At 45.2% G+C, this 13,600-nt stretch overlaps 1 protein-coding gene across 1 annotated transcript; it reads left to right on the plus strand.

The window, feature by feature from the left end:
* Nucleotides 1-10,608: 10,608 nt before the first annotated feature.
* On the plus strand, nucleotides 10,609-13,184 carry Ccl26 (C-C motif chemokine ligand 26). The gene is made up of 3 exons (XM_075957177.1): nucleotides 10,609-10,681; nucleotides 10,771-10,885; nucleotides 13,088-13,184. Exons 1-3 carry the CDS (start codon nucleotides 10,609-10,611, stop codon nucleotides 13,182-13,184), a joined length of 285 nt encoding a protein of 94 aa, XP_075813292.1.
* The last annotated feature ends 416 nt before the right edge of the window (nucleotides 13,185-13,600 follow it).

Here is a 13,600-nt window from a genome sequence, read left to right on the forward strand (position 1 = left end):
AACTTTTAAACCTGTCAGCTTTTATAAAGGGGATGGAGGGGGGCTGGGAATGTCGCTCAGTTAGTGGGTTGCTCACCTAGCATACAAAGCACACTGGGTTTCAACCACAGCACTGCAAACCTAGGCATGATGATGCAATGCCTGTAATCTTAGCTCCCAGGCAAGAAGATCGGAAATTCAAGGTTAGCCAGGCGCGGTGGCTTAAATCTTTAATCCCTGAATTCGGGAGGCAGAGGCAGGAGGATCTCTGAATTCAAGGCCAACCTGATCTACGTAGTGAGTTCCAGGACAGCCAGGGCTATATAGAGAGACCTTCCTCCAAACCTCATCCCTCCAAAAAGAAGTTCAAGAATATCCTTAGCTACATAGTGAATTTGAGGCCAGCCTGGGCTACATGGAACTTTGTCAGGGAGAGAGGAAGGAAGGAGGAAGGGGCAGGGAGGGAAGGAAGGAAGGAAGGAAGGAAGGAAGGAAGGAAGGAAGGAAGGAAGGAAGGAAGGGGCAAGGAGGGAAGGAGGAAGGAAGGAAGGAAGGAAGGAAGGAAGGAAGGAAGGAAGGAAGGAAGGAGGAAGGAAGGAAGGAGATGGAAGGGAAGAGAGGGGAGGGAAAGGGGAAGGCATACAGCTGAGCATAATGGACGCATCTATAAGGCAAGCACTCAGGAGGCTGAGGCAGGAGGATCACGAGTTACACACACACACACACACACACACACACACACACATATATACACGCATACAAAACCTTGGGGTCGCTCGCTCTCCTTCGTTGGTGCCCAAACTCTCTTCCCCTCCCCAGAATGTAGGGAGAGTTCAGTGTTAACGGCACAGCAACTTCTCGTCCCTCAGAGCAGCAAGGAACAAGCCATGCCACCAGGTTTTTGTTTGTTTTGAGACAGGGTTTCCCTGTGTAGCCCTGGCTGTTCTGGAACTCATTCTGTAGACCAGGCCGGCCTCAAACTCGGAGATCTGCCTGCCTCTGTATATGTGTATGATAGATATAGAGTTTTAATTTTTAAAAGTATCTACAAAATCTATAACAAAAGGTATCCAAAGGCCAGGATGCAGGTTCAGCCTAGCTAGTTTAATTCCTTTGTGAACACACAATTTCAATATGTTCCACTTGGTGGAACGGCTTGCTCCTTGCTGCTCTGAGGGACGAGACATTGCTCTGCCGTTAACACTGGCTCTCCCAGTGGTCAGAGCGTTTGCTGTAAAGCGTGAGGACCTGTGGGGGTTTGAATGAAAGTGGCCCCACAGGTTCACAGGGAGTGGGACTACGAGGAGGTGTGGCCTTGCTGGAGAAATGTGTCCCTAGAGGTGGGCTTTGAGGTTTCAGAAGCTCAAGCCAGACCATGCTGCCTGCAGATCCAGAGGTAGAACTCCCAGCCACCTCTCCAGCACCATGTCTGCCTGTGTGCTGCCTTGCTTTCTGCCATGCTGAAATGGACTAAACCTCTGAGCTGTACGCCAGCCCTAATTAAACGTTTTTCTTCGTAAGAGTTGCCCTGGTCATGGAGTCTCTTGATGGCAATAGAAACCCTGACTAAGGTGGGGCCTGAGAGTAAATTCCCACATACAAATTCCAGCATCCACATAAAAACCAAGTGTGGTTGGGAGCACCTGTAGCCTCTGGTGGAGCCGAGGCAAGCTGACCATGGAAAAGACGGGACCAGCTAGCTATGACCGATGAAAGGTGAGCTTTGGTTCAGTGAAAGACCCTTTCTCAAAGGAATAAGATAAAGAAAAGAGAGGAACTCATTGATGTCTTCCTCCGGTCTCTGCATCTTCATGTCCATGTGTATGCACCCACATGCTCACGGCATGCAACGCACACTCACACACACTCACATACACATGGGTGGAGTGTAACACACACACACACACACACATAGGTGGAGAGTGACGGAGAAAGACACCAAATGCTGTCTAGCCTCCACACGAATGTGCTCTTGTGCACACACATGCTCACACATGTGCACGCCCATATATACAATAAATGAACATAAAAGCAAAAGCAAAGACCAAAAGAAGGCGATGCAGCTGAAGGCAGAGCTCAATTTCCTAGGAAGAGACGGAACCCCCCACCCCTTCCTGAAGTGAGCTACAGTTTCTATGCCTGCCCCTGATCTGTATCAGCTGCGTAACCGGGAAAAGTGATTTTTCCAATCGTCCATAAGAAAAACGGAAGTTCCAAGCAAATAAATTGAAAAGGCAACTCTAAAAAGGAGAAGTATACGTGGCCAGAAAACACACGAAATGTTCTCATTATCCTTATTTAGTAGCCACCAGGGAACTGAAAGTCAGAGCCGCGGGTTTCCAGCTTGCTCTTATCAGAACGGCTCGTACTAGGCAAACTACACAGGGCTGGAGAGCTGGCTCAGAGGTCGGTAGCTCTTCCTGCTCTTCCAGAGGACCCGAGCTCTGTTCCCAGTGTCCACACCTGGCAGCCCTCAGGCTTCTGTCCTCCCAGTTCCGGGCTATCTGACGTCCTTTTCTGGCTTCCACAGGCACACACGTGGTACACAGACATACATGCAGCCAAACACCCATGCACATAAAGTAGTAAAATAAAACTTTAAAAATCACTTAAATACCCATCCATATAGAGAGGGTTTCATTCAGCTTGACTGACATGTGGAGGTCAGAGGACAGCTCGCAGAAGTTGGTTCTCTCCTAATGTGTAGGTCTCAGGGATCAAACTCAGATTGTCAGGCCTGGCAGCAGCCCCTTTACTTTCTGAGCCATCTCGCTAGCCCCTCAACTATAAAGAACGAAATGATGCCATTTTGGGGAAAATGAATTATCTTAGTTAGGGTGGCTATTGCTGGGATGAAACACCATGACCAAAGACCATTGGGGAGGAAAAGGGTCTGCTAGGCTTAAGCTTCATCATCAAAGGAAGTCAGGACAGGCACTCAAGGCAGGAACCTGGAGGCAGGAGCTGATGCAGAGGCCATGGAGGGGTGCTATTTACTGGCTTGCTCGTTATGGCTTGCTTAGCCTTCTTACTTATAGAAGAACCCAAGACCACCAGCTCAGGGATGGCACCACCCATCATGGACTGGGCCCTCCCCATTGATCACTAATTAAGAAAATGCCTTACAGGCCAGCAGTGGTTGTGCAAGCCTTTAATCCCAACACTTGGGGGGCAGAGGCAGGGTTAGCTCTAAATTCAAGGCCAACCTCGTCTAGAGTGAATTCCAGGACAGCTAGGACTACACAAAGAGACACGGTCTTTAAAAAAAAAAATTAAAAAGAAAGAAAAAAAGGAAGTAAGGAAGAGAGGGAGGGAGGGAGGGAGGGAGGAAGGAAGGAAGGAAGGAAGGAAGGAAGGAAGGAAGGAAGGAAATGTCCTATATCTGTACCGCATGGAGGTATTTTCTCAGCTGAGGCTCCTTCCTGTCTGATGATTTTAGCTTCTGTCAAGTTGACATAAAACTAGCCAGTACGTGGATAGAATTGAAGATCATGAAAAACAAAACCAGCGGGACTCAGATGAAAAGTTTATGTGTTTTCTTTTATTCAAAGAAACCTATTTTTTTTAAATATTTATTTATTTATTTATTATGTATACAATATTCTGTCTGTGTGTACATCTGCAGGCCAGAAGAGGGCACCAGATCTCATTACAGATGGTTGTGAGCCACCATGTGGTTGCTGGGAATTGAACTCAGGACCTTTGGAAGAGCAGGCAATGCTCTTAACCACTGAGCCATCTCTTCAGCCCCCAAAGAAACCTATTTTTAAACATCCATATGCGTATGGATGTTTGGGGTTTCTATTGCTGCAACAAAGCACCGTGAGCAAAAAGCAAGGGAGGGAAGAAAGGGCTTATTAGGCTCACACTTCAGCATTGCTATTCATCCCTGAAGGAAGTCAGGACAGGAACTCAGACAGGGCAGGATCCCAGAGGCAGAGGCCATGGAGGGGTGCTGCTTACTGGCTTTTTCCCATGGCTTACTCAGCCTGCTTTCTTACAGAAGCCAGAACCAGCAGCCCAGGGATGGCCCCACCTGGGCCCTCCCCCATTGATCACTAAATGAGAAAACGCCTTACAACTGGATTTCATGGAGGCATTTCCACAATGTGGTTCCTTCCTCTGGTGACTCTAGCTTGTGTAAAGCTGACACACAACACCAGCCAGCACACATATGTCATGGAAGTACAGTGTATATACACGTATGTCATGGAAATACTTAGGGCTATTTAAGGCGGGGAAGGGGATCAGGATGAGGTAAGAAAGGGTAACAGAGTGAATGTGAGTCAGGTCTCTGACATTCATGTATGAAAATGTCGTAAGAAACCCAGCATTTTGAACACCAATTAAAAATAAAATTAGTGCCTATCAAAACCCCAGCAAAATTCTTCGAAGACCTAGAAAGAACAGTTCTCAACTTCATTTGGAAAAGCAAAAACCCAGGATAGCCAAAACAATCTTGTACAATAAAAGAATTTCTGAAGGCATCACAATCCCTGACTTCAAACTCTACTACAGAGCTACAGTACTGAAAACAGCCTGGTACTGGCATAAGAACAGACAGGAGGACCAATGGAACAAAATAAAAGACCCAGATATCAATCCACACATCTTCAAATACCTGATATTTGATAAAGAAACAAAAATATCAAATAGAAAAAAGAAAGCATATTTAACAAGTGGTGCTGGCATAACTGAATATCAACATGTAGAATGAAAATAGACCCATTATCTATCACCATGCACAAAACTCAAGTCCAAATAGATCAAAGACCTCAACACAAAGCCAGCCACACTGAACCTTATAGAAGAGAAAATGGGAAATACACTTGAACGCACTGGCACAGGGAACCACTTCCTAAATAGAACACCAGCAGCACAGACAATGAGAAAAACAATTAATAAATGGGACCTCCTGAAACTGAAAAGCTTCTGTAAAGCAAAGGACACGATCAGCAAGACAAAACAACAGCCTACAGAGTGGGAAAAGATCTTCATCAACCCCACATCAGACAGAGGGCTGATCTCCAAAATATACAAAGAACTCAAGAAATTGGACACCAAAAGATCACATAATCCAACAAAAAAAATGGAGTACAGACCTAAATAGAGAACTCTCAATAGAGGAATCTAAAATGGCTGAAAGACACTTAAGAAAATGTTCAACATCTTTAGTCATCAGAGAAATGCAAATCAAAACAACTCTAAGATTCCATCTTACACCTGTAAGAATGGCCAAGATCAAAAACACTGATGACAACTTATGCTGGAGAGGTTGTGGGGAAAAGGGAACACTTCTGCATTGCTGGTGGGAATGCAAGCTGGTACAACCCCTTTGGATGTCAGTGTGGCGATTTCTCAGAAAATTAGTAAACAACCTTTCTCAAGACCCAGTAATATCACTTTTGGGTATATATCCAAAGGATGCTCAATCATGCCACAAAGATATGTACTCAACAATGTTCATAGCAGCTTTGTTTGTCATAGCAAGAACCTGGAAATAACCTAAATGCCCCTCAATCGAAGAATGGATAAGGAAAATGTGGTACATTTACACAACAGAGTACTGTACAATCCTGAAGCCATTTTTGACAATTCTGAATCCTCTCAGCCTCTGTGCCATAGTGCTTCCCCTCCTCCCCTGGGAACCAAGGACCTAACAGCTACACTCGCACGTACTCAGTTCCTGAACAATTACCCATATACGTATGTTTTGGTTCGGTCCCCTGGGAAACGGGGTCAAAATGACCTCTTACCTCATTTGATCTGGCAACAGCTCTCCAGTCAATTATTGGTAATAGCCCTTTTAAATAAGCCAATCAGAATAGTCAAAGAACAACCTCCCTTGCTTCTGTGGCCCCTTTAAAAGTAGACTGTACCAGCTATTCGAGGTCCCTCAGCTTCCCGAATGCTGGGGGACCCTGTCATGACAGAATTAATAAAATCCTCATGCTTTTACATCGGCTATGGTGTATGAGATGGTCTCTGGGGGCGACTCCTTCTCGGTGTTTGGACGCTAGAGTCCAACAGTACTACGCAGCAGAAAAAAAATAACGACAGCTTGAATTTGTCAGGAAAATGAATGGAACTAGAAAACATTATTTTGAGTGAGGTAACCCAGACCCAGAAAGATAATTATCACATGTACTCACTTATAGGTGGTTTTTAGACATAAAGCAAAGAAAGCCACGCCGAGTGGTGGTGGCGCACGCCTTTAATCCCAGCACTTGGGAGGTAGGCAGATCTCTGTGAGTTTGAGACCAGCCTGGTCTGCAAGAGCTAGTTCCAGGACAGGCTCCAAAACCACAGAGAAACCCTGTCTCGAAAAACCAAAAAAAAAAAAAAAAAAAGCAAAGAAAGCCAGCCTACAAACCACAATTCCAGAGAACTTAGAGAAAAACGAGGACACTAAGAGAGACTTATATAATCTTCATGGGAAGTAGAAAGTAGAAAAAAGACAAGATCTCCTGTATAAATTGGGAGCATGGGGACCTTAGGGGAGGGTTGAAGGCAGAAGGGGAGAGGCAGGGAGGGGAGCAGAGAAAAATGTAGAGCTCAATAAATATCAATAAAATATATATTAAAAATTAATTAAAAAATAAAATTAGCCAGCCTGGTCTACAAGAGCTAGTTCCAGGACAGGAACCAAAAGCTATGGAGAAACCCTGTCTCGAAAATCCAAAAAAAAGAAAAAATAAAATAAAATAAAATTAGGTGGGACTGGAGAGATGATGCCTCAGTGATTAAGAGCTCATGGCACCCTTGCAGAGGACCTGAGTTCAGTTCCCAGCATCCACCTCAGGTGGCTCTGTCTTCACCTCCAGCTCCAGGGCATCAGTTGCCTCCTGCTGGCCTCTGTGTGTACTCACACAAATGGGTGCACACATATATGCAGACACACATACAGGCAAACAAAATAAGTAATAAATGCTAAAAAAAATAAATAAGTAAAATTAAGGTTGTCATATTCCACTGTCGGTGGGGTCACTCCTGGGCTGGTAGTCCTGGGTTTTATAGGAAAGCAGGCTGAGAGGGGTGGAGAGATGGTTCAGTAGGTAAGAGCACTGGTCACTCTTATACTCTTGCAAAGGACCCAGGTTCAATTCCCAGAATCCACATGGCAGCTCACAACTGTCTATAACTCCAGTTTCTAGGGACCCAACACCCTACACAGACATACGTGCAGACAAAACAATTTACAGAAAAAAAATAAGTAATTTTTTCCCTGAGATAAGTTTCTCTATGTAATAGTCCTGGTTGTCCTGAAATTCACTTTGTAGACCAGGGTGGCCTTGAACTCACAGAGAACCACCAGCCTCTGCTTCCCAAGTTCTGGAGTTAAAGGCATGTGCAACCATGCCCAGCTAATAATCCTTTTTTTTTTTTTTTAAGAAAAAAGCAGTCTGAGCGAGTCACAGTGAGCAAGCCAGTAAGCAGCACTCTCCGTGACCTCTGCATCAGCTCCTGCCTCCAGGTTCCTGCCCTTTCTTCCTTTGATGACGAATGTGGAAGTGTAAGCCAAATACACTTTCCTCCCCAACTTGCTTTTGGCTACAGTGTTTCATCACAGCAATAGAAACCCTACTAAGACTCTAGGCAAACACTTTACCAACCAAACCACATCCTCAGTCCTAACTCCTAAGTAATTTCAAGGCCAGTGGAACACACTCACATACTCAGGAAGCCATGGGAATTGCCAGGCTGCCATATTTGCCTGGGAAATTGTGTCTCAGAACAGGAGTGATCTAATGAAAACAGTTGCATGTCTCCTAGGCAACTGGCAGTGTGCTTTTATGCTGTGGATGTTGTAATCTCTGGACTTGTGTTTCCCCTTTTGGGCTCTTGAAGGCTTGGACATGGTTTTCTGGTCTTCCACTGTGGCTCGCCTTATCTACCCAGCTGTGATTTGTCCATTGCTCCGGTGTCCTCACTCAGCCACAGTGCCATTGTGGACACAGCCTGGGGGAAACCTACTCAGAAAGCCAGCCTGTGAACTGACCTGCCTTTTCCTCTGCTGTGCTTTGAAAGTAAGATGTTCTCCCCCGCCCCCACTCCCCGCACTCTCCCCACCCAGGCACAAGTGTTTGAATATCTGGCTGATGGTGGTTTGGGGAGATCTGAGAAGCCTTTGGGAGGGAGGGAAAGCCTAACTGGAGGAAGAAGGTTAATGGAGAGTGGAGCCTTCCAGATCACAGCGGGGATCCATTTCCTCTCCTGTCTTTGCTTTTTGATATTCTAGGTTATGGTTAAGAACCTACTGTTCTTCCAGAAGACCCAAATTCAGCTCCCAGAACCCATCTTAGAACTTTCTATAACTCCAGCTCCGGAGGACCTGACTCTCTCTTCTGGCCACGATAGGCAACTACACTCATATGCACACACACAAAGATGTACACATACACATAATTTAAAATAATAAAAATAAAAGTAGCCAGGCATGGTGGGGCACACCTTTAATCCCAGTACTCGGGAGGCAGAGGCGGTGGATAGATCTCTGTGAGTTTGATGCCAACTTGGTCTATGTAGTAAGTTCTAGGCTAGCCAGGGCTATATAGTGAGCCCCTGTCTTTAAAGTTCTTATTTCCAAACATAGATACACTGAAGAGTTATTGCTTCAATATTTGAATTTGAGGGATTGAAACACACCAGTCTATGATCCAAGGGACATAAGGAAGGAAGCCTGGACAAGTGAGCCAGTCTGTTCCATCCCTGTGACCATGACAACAGAAGAATTTTAGAAGGGTATCCATGGCAGCAGAAGTTCAAATGGCTGACCAGACCTTGGGAAACATCCCAGATGGAGGGCTCCGGGACATCCATACAAATGTAGCCAGATCCCAGCCAGCAACCTGGAGGGTATGGAGCGGGGAATTTAAACATAGGGGAGAGGCAACTGGGAATGGAACAGGACCCAGGGAGCTAACACGATGGATATGCTCAGGCTTGGGGTTGGATCTGGACCAAAACTAAGAATAATGAAAGAGAAAAGGACAGCCTCAAAGTCCTGGTCATAGCATTGTGCACAGGGCTGAGAAGATAGATTCCTGCAGAAACCCTTTGATGGACTCGCCCACTACTTGGAGGGATTCTGACTCATAAAAGTAACACAATGATCACTAACCATAGGACAGCCATAGACAGAACCTATACATTAATCAGATTTTTAGAGGTTTTATTTTTTATGTGCATTGCTGTTTTGGCTGTGTGTATATCTGTTTGAGGGTGTCGGATCCCCTGGAACTGGAGTTACAGACAGTTGTGAGCTGCCACGTGGTTGCTGGGAATTGAACCTGGGTCTGCTGCAAGAGCAGCCAGTGCTCTTAACCAGTGAGCCATCTCTCCAGCCCCTGGAAGATTATTTTTTAAAGAGCAGACTGGGCTCAGACTCTGAGATCTGCCTACCTCTGCCTCCAGAGTGCTGGGATTAGAGGGGTTTGCCTGAACCTAGCTGAGTTTTTAGAAGAATTTAAGAATATGGTTATGGGGGCTGGAGAGATGGCTCAGCAGTTAAGAGCACTGCCTGCTCTTCCAAAGGTCCTGAGTTCAATTCCCAGTCAACCACATGGTGGCTCACAACCATCTGTAATGAGATCTAGTGCCCTCTTCTGGCCTGCAGGCATACATGCAGACAGAATACTGAGAATGTATACATAATAAATAAATAAATAAACAAATAAATAAATTAATTAAAAAAAAACAAGAATATGGTTACATGTATAGCTATCCTGAGCTGGGATGGATCAGGTAATGAGCTCCCTGTTATTGGAAGTCATCAAAATCACCCAGATGACTAGAAGGGAGGTGGTTTGAAAAGGGTTGACTCTGGGCATGGAAAGATGGCTCACTGATTAATAGGAAGAACTGCTCTTGCAGAGGACCCAAGTTCAGTTCCCAGTACCCACTTTGGGTGGCTCAGGACTTCAGGAGACCCAGACTTTCTTCTAGTCTCCACAGGTGCCTGTGCTCCTAAGCACATACCACCTCTCCACAAATATGTACAAAAATTTTAAATAAACTATTTATTTAAAGAGTTAAATGGTTTATAATATCCTTTCCCAAAATATATTTGGTAATGAACACTGGAAGCCCCTCAGGACGCTAAGGCAGGAGGATCACAAATTTGGGCTACATAAATAGACTTTATCTTTAAAAATAAAGTAAAAACTAGGTGGCAATGGCACACACCTTCATTCCCAGCACTCGGGAGGCAGAGGCAGGTGGATCTCTGTGAGTTTGTGGCTAGCCTGGTCTACAAATGGATTCCAAAACATCTAGGGTGTTTACACACAGAAACTCTGTCTCAAAAAACCAAACAACAACAACAATAACAAAAAAAACAACCAAAAAACAAAACGAAAAACTAAGGTGAAGAGGTTAGAAAGATGAGTCAACAGTTAAGAGCATTTACTCTCTCAGAGGATCCGAATTTGTGTTTTAGGAGCCATGTTGGTGGCTTACAACTAACTGTAATTCTAAGTCCTGGGGATCCAATGCCTCTTCTGGCCTCCCTTTCTCTCTGTTTCCAACCATAAAATTCCCTGGAATGTTCTTCAGGTACTACACAGCCTCATAGAAGACAAGACAAAAGGAACTCAGGAGACGTCTATGAAGAGCCCAGGCCAATCGACCATGAAGACCTTCTCTTTGAGTTCCATTGTTCTCCTGGCCTTCTTCCTCAGTGTCCACCTTGGAGCTGCCAGTGGTACGTAGCTGGTACCCCTCCCCCTTTCGCCCCGGAAGCTCCTCCTATGAAGGACAGCCTCAAGGTCATCTCTCCTTTGGGTCTCTTAGGTGGGAGTGGCTCATCCGTGCCCTGCTGCCTCGATTTCAACCACAAGATGCTCCCGTGGAACTGGGTGTACTCGTACGAGCTCGTCAAAGACAGCTGTCTCCAAAAGGTCGTGATGTGAGTGTTAGGCGCTGCTGCATCAGCCACATCAGTGGGCAGGGACTGGGTGGACATCCACAGTGACAGACTGGACACCAGGCTGGAAACCTGGGACACAAGTATCTCAGTTTTGTTTCTTATGTCTGGGATAAAATACCTGGATGAAAGCAACTTAAGGGAGAAATTCCAGGTAACACTCTGTTCTAGCTGGCTTTCTGTGGCTATGATAAATACCATGACCAAAAGTAACTTGGGACCGGGCGGTGGTGGTGCATGCCTTTGGCAGAGGCAGGGGGAATCTCTGTGAGTTCAAGGCCAGCCTGGTCTACAAGGGCTAGTTCCAGGACAGGCTCCAAAGCTACAGAGAAATACTGTCTCAACAACAACAACAAAAAAAAGCAACGTGGGGAGGAGAGGGTTTATTTCGAATCACACCCCATCACGGAGGGAAGTCAGATCTTGAGGCAGAATATGAAAGAACACTGTTTGCTGGGTTTGCTCCGTGGTCATGGTCTCTGCTTTCTAATAATAGTCCAGGCCCACCTGCCTAACGAACCTGCTGCCTAGGGAATGACACCACCAATAGTTGGCTGGGTTCTCCCACATCAATCATTAATGAAAACAATTGTTTACAGATGTGGCCATAGACCGATCTTATTGAGATAATTCTTTAGTTGAGGTTTTTCAGATTGACAGCTCAGGCTAAGAAACAGTCCATCACTGCTGGAAAGACAAGGTAGCGAAATCTTGCAGCAGCGAGTCAGCTAGTCATCATTATATTCACAGTCAAGAGCAAAGAACAGTGAACTGATGCTTGCACAACAGAGCTCAGCTGATTTCCCCTCTCTTACGCAGTTCAGAGTCCTCTGTCTAAAGAATGGTGCCTCCCACAGTGGACAAGTCTTCCCATTTCAATGGATATACTCAAGATAGCCCCAACCCAGACACGCCCACAGGCCAACTTAATCTAGATAATATTCCATTGAGACTCCTTCCTAGATGAGTTTAGATTTTAAGTTTAAAATAAAAACTAACCACCAAGATAGGTTAGAGCCCTCTCTCTGCAGAAACACATGTGTCTCTGAGAGAGTTAGATCCTGACTTCCAGACCATAGAACAGGCCATGCTTTGAGAGCGGGGTATAAAAGCACCAGGAGAACACGGTGGTGTAACTTTTAATCCCAGCGGTCAGGAAGCTGGGGTGGAAGAATCATGAATTTGAGGCCTTTTGGGGCTACATAGTAAGACCTTGTCTTTTTTTAAAAAAAAAAAAGGAATTATGAACTGGTGGCAACCAAACCTAATCATTTGAGTTTTCTCTCCTAGCTCTCTGTGATGGAGAGAGAAAGCCAACTCCCTGCAAACAGTCCTCTGACGTCCATATATGCACTGTAGTAAATGTCTTCCCCCTTCCACAACAAATAAATAGCATTTCACTTAAAAGTACATATAAAAAAGGAATGAAGTGGCATGCTCATATGGGGTTCCTTTCTGCCCTCTAAAATTCATCAGGCCGGGCTGTAGTGTAACTCAGTGGTAGAGCATTTATTTAATATTATGAAGCTCTGGATCATACTTCTACACACACACACACACACACACACACACACACACGAAAGATTAAAACTGTTTGGGCTGTAGTTCTCTAGTCTAGGAATATGCTGCAGTCTATTAACCAACAAGTACTCACGTTTTAAGTTTATTTGTTTATTTACCTTACTGGGAATTGAAGTTAGGGCTTTCTATATGGTAGGCAAACATACTACCACTGAGCCACCCTCCATCAAAGCCCCTCACTGGGGGATTCTAGGCAGGGGCTCTACCACTGAGCCACACCCCAGCCCCTCACTGGGGGATTCCAGGCAGGAGCTCTACAGCTAAGCTATATTATCATCATACCTAATCATACCAAATGTGTGCTTCATAGAGTGTGTGAACTATGTCTCAATAAAGTTGTTACGTTTAAAGGAAAGCTAGGGTCACAATATAGATTCCTGCCTGGCAACTAGACTTTCTGAAACATGATTCCTGGGGTCTGCAGGCCTGAGAGCGTGTAGATTCCATGGGAAATGGAAAGAGAAGCAGGATCAGCAGAAGATGGGACAGGAACGAAGTGTCACAGTTGTGTTGAATGGGGAGACCGCTAAGTTATACTAACTCACCCTCCTCTTCCGTGAAAGCCAGGGACGTTGACAATCACTTCTTATCTCTTTCCTACAGATTCACTACAAAACGAGGTCAGAAAGTCTGTGTCCAACCACAGGCCAAGTGGGTGCAGAGATACATTTCTCTATTGAAAGCTCAGAAGCATCTGTGACTCTACTGGACTTTTAGCCGAAAGACCCTTGAACACAGCTCTTGGCGCCTTTGCCTTCATGGAACCTGGTGAATTCATGTATAGTGTTCGTAGTCCTGGTGGAAGGAGGACATGGTTTTTATTGAAGGTTTTTAAAATAAAGATTTGATTTTACTAGGACTGGCAAGGTGGTTCAGTGAGTAAAGACACTTACCACCAAGATTGATGACCTGAATTCAATCACTGGGACGCATGTGATGGAAAAAAGGAACCAACTGTTGAAAATTGCCCTCTGACCTCTGTGTGTGCATCATGGTACATGCAGAGAGAGAGAGAGAGAGAGAGAGAGAGAGAGAGAGAGAGAGAGAGAGAGAGAGAGAGAGAGAGAGAGAGAATAAATATAATTTTAAAAAGATTTGACTGTCAAGGAATAGTAG

The sequence above is a fragment of the Microtus pennsylvanicus genome, chromosome 1 (genome assembly GCF_037038515.1).
Source record: "Microtus pennsylvanicus isolate mMicPen1 chromosome 1, mMicPen1.hap1, whole genome shotgun sequence".
Lineage (NCBI taxonomy): Eukaryota > Metazoa > Chordata > Mammalia > Rodentia > Cricetidae > Microtus > Microtus pennsylvanicus.